The sequence below is a fragment of the Cebus imitator genome, unplaced genomic scaffold (assembly GCF_001604975.1).
Source record: "Cebus imitator isolate Cc_AM_T3 unplaced genomic scaffold, Cebus_imitator-1.0 Scaffold58, whole genome shotgun sequence".
NCBI classification, from domain to species: Eukaryota; Metazoa; Chordata; class Mammalia; order Primates; family Cebidae; genus Cebus; species Cebus imitator.
Genome location: NW_016107373.1, coordinates 563719 through 571052, shown reverse-complemented (window position 1 = coordinate 571052; position 7334 = coordinate 563719). Strand labels below are relative to the sequence as shown.

Genomic DNA, 7334 nt, shown 5'->3' with positions numbered 1-7334 from the left:
AAAAAAAAAAAAAAAAAAAAAAAAAAAAAAGTTTTGCTGATTAACTATGGATTATACTAGCAGCACACAGAATAAAAGGAAATAAAATACTACTGGCTCAGCCAGGTGCAGTGGCTCACGCCTGTAATCCCAACATTCTGGGAGGCTGAGGAAGGCAGATCACTTGAAGTCAGGAGTTCGAGACCAGCCTGTCCAACATGGCAAAACCCTGTCTCCACTAAAAATATGAAAATTAGCCTGCTGTGGTGGCGGGCACCTATAATTAGCTACTCAGGAGGCTGAGGCAGGAGAGTCGCTTGAACCAGTGGGGTGGAGGTTGCAGTGAGCTGAGATCATGCCATTGCACTCCAGCCTGGGTGACAGAGCCTGACTTCGTCTCAAAAACAAAAACAAAAAAACAAAAAAAACTCATAGCAGCCAGGCATGGTGGCTCACACCTGTAATCCCAGCACTTTGGGAGGCCAAGGCAGGTAGATCGCTTAAGCCCGGAGTTCAAGACCGGGCTGGGTAACATGGCAAAACCCTCTCTCTACAAAAAAATACAAAAATTAGCTGGGCATGGTGGCTCCTGGCTGTGGTCCCAGCTATTCAGAAGGCTGAGGCAGAAGGATCACCTGAGCCCAGAAGGCAGAAGTTGCAGTGAGCCGAGATCACACCATTGCACTCTAGCCTAGGCAACAGAAGCAAGAACTTGTCTCAAAAGAAAAAGAGAGAAAACCACAGCAAACCCAGTGGTTCTCAAATAGGAGGGATTCCGCCCACACTGAGGGCATCTAAAATGTGAGTGGATATTTTAGAGTATTACAGGTAGCACAAATGGCATCTCTAGACAGGAATTAAGGATGATACTAGATGCACCGCAATTCTCAGGGAGGTCTTGAAAAATAAACCGTCCCACGATTCAAAGTGCGTTTAAGAAAAACCACCCTAGTCTCTTGAAGATACTGAAATAACACCTGACCCTGTGTTTCACTCACATACCTATTCACTCATTCAACTTACTGAGCACATATCTACTATGCCAAGCACTGTTATTAGGTACTTTAGGACAATAAGCCAAGTCGTCTACTCAGACTTGGAGAAACAGTAAGCCTAGAATCCCAAAATGCTGGGAAGGCCCCGCATTTTCTGTTCCCAGAAAACAATGGTACTTCCCTGCCACACCCAGAGCTGAGCCTCACCTTCGAGATACCAAGCCCATGCCCAGCCTCTCTGCCTGCTCTCGCTTCTTCCCTTCCAGATTCTGTAGCTTCTTTTCCTCTTTCTTACGATCAATCTGGAGCTCCTGATAGGCCAGACGCATGGAGGCGACCCTTAGAGAGAACAAAGGTATCAGCAGCCACCACCCATCCTGACCTGCCCAACCTACCCACCCCACAAGCCCCACACGAGCCTGAGGCTCCAGCAGCAAACACTCACATGGACTCCTCCGCCTGCTTCTTGGCATCGGCTGCCTGCTGCTCTCGGAGCTTCTCTGCCACCTGGGCCTGCCGTTCAATCTCATTGAAGCTCTGGCTGCTCACCTTCTGGGCCCCTAGGCCTTTCTTGGCACCCAGCTGGGAAGAGAATCGGGTAAGGCGCTTTGCCAATCTCGCTCTCCTCCAATCCCTCCCAGGCTCAGGCACTCTAGCCACACCCACAAGGAAAAGGCCCTTCTTAAAGTTTAGGGTAAAAAATAGAAGCCCAACCAGCATGTCCAAGAGAACAGTGCTCCGCTGGAGCTGAGCGTGGGTGGCTCACACAGCTCCGGCAAAGCCCAGGCCTGAGGACGGTAGTTAATGCTGACAGGGCCAAGTATGTGCCAAGCACTCTGCTAAGCACTAGATGTGCTCCATCTCACGGGCCCCTCCCAGCAGCCCTTGAAGATAACAATCTTCAATTCGGAGAAGCACAGTGCCTTTACCAAAGTCATATAGCTGGTAAGTGGTAAGGTCAAGGGACAAGCCCAGGTAGTCTGCACCCAGCTCCTAACCCCTCTCCCCACCTACCCCTTTCTTAGCTGCTGCTGGCTTCTTCTTGCCAATGATGGAGCTTTTCAGTTCTGCGTGAGAAAGTGGGTGGGTATGAGCTAAGACAAAGGCAGCTCAGAGGCAGCAGCTCAGTCCACACCATGCAGCTTCATGGCAAGAGCCCCTAAGAACAAATTCAGGCAGGGGAAGGCAAAGCTGCCACCACCAGCTCCAACCAGCGGTGTCCAAGCCAAAGACAGACGTGGCTGGGGTATTTGCTGGCGCCCAGCAGTGAGACAGAAACCTAGACCTGAAGCACCAGAGACACTCAAAGCCCCTGAACAAAAACAAAAACTGCAAGGCAGGGGCGAGACGGTGAGCACCAGGCTCAGCTCCTAAGGCAGGAAGCTGTGGGCAGGGCCCAGGGTCCCCAAGCAGCTGTCAGTTACCTCCGGCAGGAAGGGTCCCTTTAGCTGACAGATACATGGACTCTGGAGGAGAAACAGACTTGTGGCTAACAAGACGCCCACCCCAGAGCCGCCAAAGAGCTCCTAGGCCCAGCGATCTCTATGAAGCCCTGCTTCACCAAGCTATGCCAGCCTTCTCATGGATCAGTCTGACAGTCACTCTGCTGCATTCCAGCCCCAACCCCCAAGAGTCAACAGAACAAACTGAGGTCAGCAAATGGACTGTTCACCCTGAACCAAGGCTGAAGGACACTAAGGAAAATGTAGAAAAGAGTTAAAGGATAGGCTGGGGGCTGGCTGAGAAGGGACAATGTCACCTGCAGCTATCAGCAGCTCAGAGCCGTCCCTCCACCCCAGGAAATGGACCAGACAAGCCAGCCCTACCTCACGGCCCAGGGACAGGTGTCCACTCTCATGCTGGCCTCCCCAGCACTTTGGCTAGACCCAGCCCCACACTCACAGGCTGACCCCAGGCCTTATATACCGGCCCACCCAGATTTATCAATTCAAATGGCTTGGCTCTAAAATCAGCGTTGCAGCCACCATTTTAATCATAGTCCCCACTCCAGAGAGGTCAGACGGATGCTCAGTCTCCTGTGGCCTCTGTCCACACAGCCAGGCAGGAGGAGCTCTGAAAAGAACATTTGAGGTCCACCCTTTCCCAGCCACCCCATGCCCGCCCACTGGCATACTGACCCAGTGAGGCTTTGGGTGAGGTGCCAAGCAGGTCTGTGTTGGGGCCATGCTCTGGCTCTGTGGATGCAATGGTAGGAGTTAGAGATGAAGCTCCTAGCTTCCTGCAACCTCCCCTCGAGAGAAGTGATGGGACAAGAGTCAGTGGCTTTCCTCAGCTTGCCACCAAAAGAGAAAAAGAGTATCTACCACTTCCTCCCAGGATTAAAATGAATCCCGGCCCCCCCAAAGATACAGGAGGACCCTACTCCTATTCTCACGGCCAGATATGCCCTTACAAACCCCAACTCCTTTCCTAGGACCAGGGCACCTGGTTGGAATCTGGGCTGAACTCACGTGCCAGGCCACTGCTTTCTGCAGATGACGCTGACTGCTGGGTCCCTGAAGGCTCAGTGGCTGGTGCATCCCAGGAAGGGGGCTGAAAAGGAGGCCAGATCACAGAAGTTTTGGTGAGCCGCTCCTGCTGTCAGGGAGCACCAAGACCTACAAACACCTTGTGGGCAAGAGATCGTACTCCAAGCCCACGAGGAAAGGGACTGGAGAGTAGCAACTGTGATCTCAAACGAGATCTACTCACCGTGGAAGAAAGCATAAACAAGCAACCCCACCCCAAGCCCTTTACTATTAAAGCCAGAACCCATTCCCCTAACTTAAAAACAGTTAACTGCCACCACCTAGGCAGGCGCAGATCCAAAGGCTCCTCACATACAAATACATTTAATTATCACAATAACCCCTTCGAGGGAGCTATGTCTCCATTTTAGAAACTGAGGTTTTGACAGGTTAACTTGACCACCATCAGAAAAAAGCTGAGTAGAGAACATCAGAGTCAAACTTCAGCACCCAGTGCCAATAAGGAAGAAACCCTCCTCAAAGGGGTGGGGTGGGGAGGAGGGAGTCCTTTCACTGACCCCCAGCACAGTGCCTTTCTTATAGGGGAAGAATCCAGGAAAACGTTTTTGGGGCCCCAGACACCTCTTGAATCTTCAAGAAGCTGCTCCTCTTCCCCACCAGCCCAGTTTATTTATAGGAAGCTATTTCTAAGGAGGGCTATACTGCACCCCCAGTTATGGAGGAGAAAACACCTGGGCCTACCCAGCAGGAGCAGTGGACTCCAGATATAGTGTCCGAGACATCACACCAAAGCAAATGGCATTTATGGCCATGATCACAGAAGGCCCCGACCTTGGTAAATAAACTGTCAAGAACTGGGAAAAACATTCCTTGTGGGCACTCACTTGAGTGTGTTCTGTGAAGAAATCAGAGTCCTTCTTCTCCGGGGAGTGACTAGGAACAGCACTACTCATGTTGTCTATCCAAAGCTAGAAAGGAGAAGGCACCCCTGAAACACAGGGCTCTGAATATTCCTGCTCACCCTCCTGCCCCAGCCCCAAGAACAGGCACTTACATCAGTGCCGTGCCTAGCCAGGGCCGCACTCCCCAGCTGCCGGATCTTCTCCCGGTACATCTGGGCAGCTCGGCTATTGTATTTGGTGTTGGCATCATTGGCCGTGCATCCATGTTGGCGGAAAAAAGCTGTCTGGAAAGCAAAGAGAGCAGCACGTGCTACAGGTGATTCTCAAGAAGGAAACGTGTTGGCTGTAGGAGGCATCCCCTTACCACAGCTGAGTTATTATCATCTTTACAGGATGATACGTCCTATTGACACCAGTTTTTCGAGGTAAAGTTCCTTGAATTCCTGCAAAAAAACAACTTGCAGCATGCCATCCTCTGATATGACTGACATCCAGCCCTCACTGCACCTGGCCTGAGGACAGCATGCCATTCCCAGTCTCCCCATCCTTGGTCCAGGACAAGCCCACAAGACACAATGACTATGAAGGCTCCAACTCCTGTGGCTTTTCCCCAAGAACACTTGCCCAGTTTAATTGGAATTTGAAACCCATTTAAGAGAAACTGTGACCAGTTTCGAAGTTTTTTTAAAAAAAATAGCGTATGGTGGTGTTACAAAACAGAGAACCCTCTGAACAGGGAAACTGAGAGGGCCCCTTAGAGAGTTGTGCAAAGTTAGTACCCAGGCAGAAGAACAGAAGGTGGGGGAGGTAGAAGGAGCTTTACCGCATTGGCATTCCCGCCGACCTGCATACATCTCAGCTGGAACCAGTTCCAGTTGGAATCCAACTCTGTGGACCTGTGTACAAGGGCTGCGTCTCACCCACCAGCAGATACCAGGAAAGGGGTTTCCCTGGCCACCCGATACCTGTCATTTGGCCTCAGGCTGCTCTAGGCACCCAGGAAACAATCAGCCATCACCCCATTTCCTCCACACTACCCTGTCTTTGCTCTTCATTCATCCACTCCAAAGAGTACTAATTATGTCCCCAGATCCGAAAGGAGGTCACATTCTCAGGCATACACGCCTGGATTTGGCTTTCCCCTAAGGGATGGTCACATTCTCACTAGAGTCATACTGGGCCAACAACGTAACAGCAACAACAAGGGCAACGCCTCCCTTTCCCCGCAACTAACGCTCAGAGTCTCAAATTTGACCGTCAAAAAAAGAGAGTTTTGACCCAGAGGCGAAGACGACCGCCTATGTGCCAAGCGGCCCACACAGGTGGTTCCCTTCAGCAGGAGGCTACCGGACCCTCGGCCCTGAGGCTTCCGAACACCGAATTCACAGCGGTCCAAGTCGAGACAGCCACTCACTCTTGCTGTCCACACAGCCCTGGCGGGCCAGGTGGAAACACAGCAACCGCGCGGAGACCCCACCTGATGAAGCTCAGATGGACGCCGAGGGAGCGGTGCACCCCAGAGCAGTCAATGCACAAGAAAACGCCATACGTGATGCTGGCCCAACTCGGATTCTTGGCGCCGCAATCGAAACACGCCTGGGTGGAGGAGGCGATGAGCGAATGGTTAGAGGCCCCGAGTAAAGGCCGGGCGCCGACAACCCAGAAAAATAGCCCACCTCCGCCCTTCTCCCTCCCTCAGGCCCCAGGGGAACGAGAGACTCCGCGCGCCCCCTGCTCACGCACCTTGTTGGTTGGAACTGCGCGAAGCCTCTTAAAAAGGGTCTGGATTTCGGTCTTGCTCGGTTCCGCCGCCATTTTCTCTCCTTCCCAGACACAACCGCGACCGACGGGTCCCGCCGCAGGCCAATCCACGGCGGGGAGGGCGGGCTCGCCAGTGCCCCGGCCAACCGAGGGGTGGAGTGACTGGGGCACAATCTGGACCAATGGGCAGCAGGCGGGATGGGGGCGGCGACGTCAGCCACGGCCGCAAGAATCAACGCCGTGCCGGGCCAATCCGCAGCCGGGGAGGAGCGACGGCGCGCGGGCCGGCCCAAACCTCCTCGAGCGCGCCGCCCCGACGCCGGGACTCCCAGGTGGCGTCGCCCCCGCGCGGCGCGAGCGGCGGGAGGCTTCAGGTGGGGACCCCCTACTCCAGCCAAATACAGATCGGTGAATAAGGAGTGGCAGTCTGCCCAAACACTCCTCGTTCCTCTGGCCTGAACGGGCAGACGCACTGGCTGGCCTCTCGCCCAGCCTCCTGCCGTTCTCAGCTCACAGCAAGCCAAACAATGAGTCCCTTCCACTCCAGATTAGGATCTCAAAGTTCCAGGGCAGGTACCACGCAGGCAAACCCTTTTCCAACCCCGGCCCCATAACAGACGCTAGGCCTCTCTCCAGATGCCCTCTGGAGGCCTGGCACAGTGTCCTATCAAAAAGATGCACATGAGCCCGACAGTGTTTTTTTTTTTGTCAAGTTTTAATACACGCTAGAACAAGCCACAAAAGAGGGTGTTGCTAGGCCGGAACTACACTCACCCCAAGCCCACTCCAGGAACCCCAAAGCAGAGGTCAGGAACTGGGTCCACAGCTCCTAGGGAGGCCCAGGCACCCCTGAACCATTCTGTCACCTCTGACCTCGCATCTTGCCCTCATCCAAGACTCAGTTGGCCCTTCCCTACCAGTCCCTTTCTAGACAGGCCCTTTCCCTCCCTGGGTCCCAGGATTTCCTCCCTCAAGGGACAGAGGAGCAGCAGGGGAGCGATGGTTGAGGGCCCTGAGGGTCCAGCTGTCCAGGAGAAGCCGGGCTCTGCCCCAGGGTGTGAAAACGTCGCCGAGGGGCTTTCAGGGCACTCAGGCGCCCACACACTCCACGTAATTGGCAGGGTACAGGCCAATGCGGCCGCTCTGCAGCTGGCCCTGGCACCAGCCCTGCTCATCCTCCTCGCTCATTTTCAGCAGCTCCTCCCCTG

At 53.9% G+C, this 7334-nt stretch overlaps 2 protein-coding genes across 3 annotated transcripts in view; both read right to left on the bottom strand.

Annotated features, from left to right (window-relative positions):
- The window catches only part of ARFGAP2 (ADP ribosylation factor GTPase activating protein 2), a 12316-nt gene extending 6011 nt beyond the window's left edge, over window positions 1–6305 (bottom strand). The window contains exons 1-11 of one of the 2 annotated variants that reach the window (XM_017529271.2): window positions 6109–6305; window positions 5843–5961; window positions 5189–5261; window positions 4518–4649; window positions 4348–4431; window positions 3446–3527; window positions 3113–3169; window positions 2399–2440; window positions 1989–2041; window positions 1420–1556; window positions 1182–1313 (exon numbers count right to left, since the gene is read on the bottom strand). In XM_017529271.2, coding sequence (XP_017384760.1) covers window positions 1182–1313; window positions 1420–1556; window positions 1989–2041; window positions 2399–2440; window positions 3113–3169; window positions 3446–3527; window positions 4348–4431; window positions 4518–4649; window positions 5189–5261; window positions 5843–5961; window positions 6109–6180 — 983 coding nt within the window. In that variant the 5' untranslated portion in view covers window positions 6181–6305. The remainder of the gene's footprint in view (window positions 1–1181; window positions 1314–1419; window positions 1557–1988; window positions 2042–2398; window positions 2441–3112; window positions 3170–3445; window positions 3528–4347; window positions 4432–4517; window positions 4650–5188; window positions 5262–5842; window positions 5962–6108) is intronic. The other variant, XM_017529272.2, reaches the window with a different exon arrangement.
- Window positions 6306–6830: 525 nt separating this feature from the next.
- PACSIN3 (protein kinase C and casein kinase substrate in neurons 3) overlaps window positions 6831–7334 on the bottom strand; it is a 10056-nt gene continuing 9552 nt past the window's right edge. Inside the window, exon 7 of the mRNA XM_017529162.2 lies at window positions 6831–7332. Within this exon, the coding sequence (XP_017384651.1) occupies window positions 7216–7332 (117 nt within the window). The 3' untranslated portion in view covers window positions 6831–7215. The remainder of the gene's footprint in view (window positions 7333–7334) is intronic.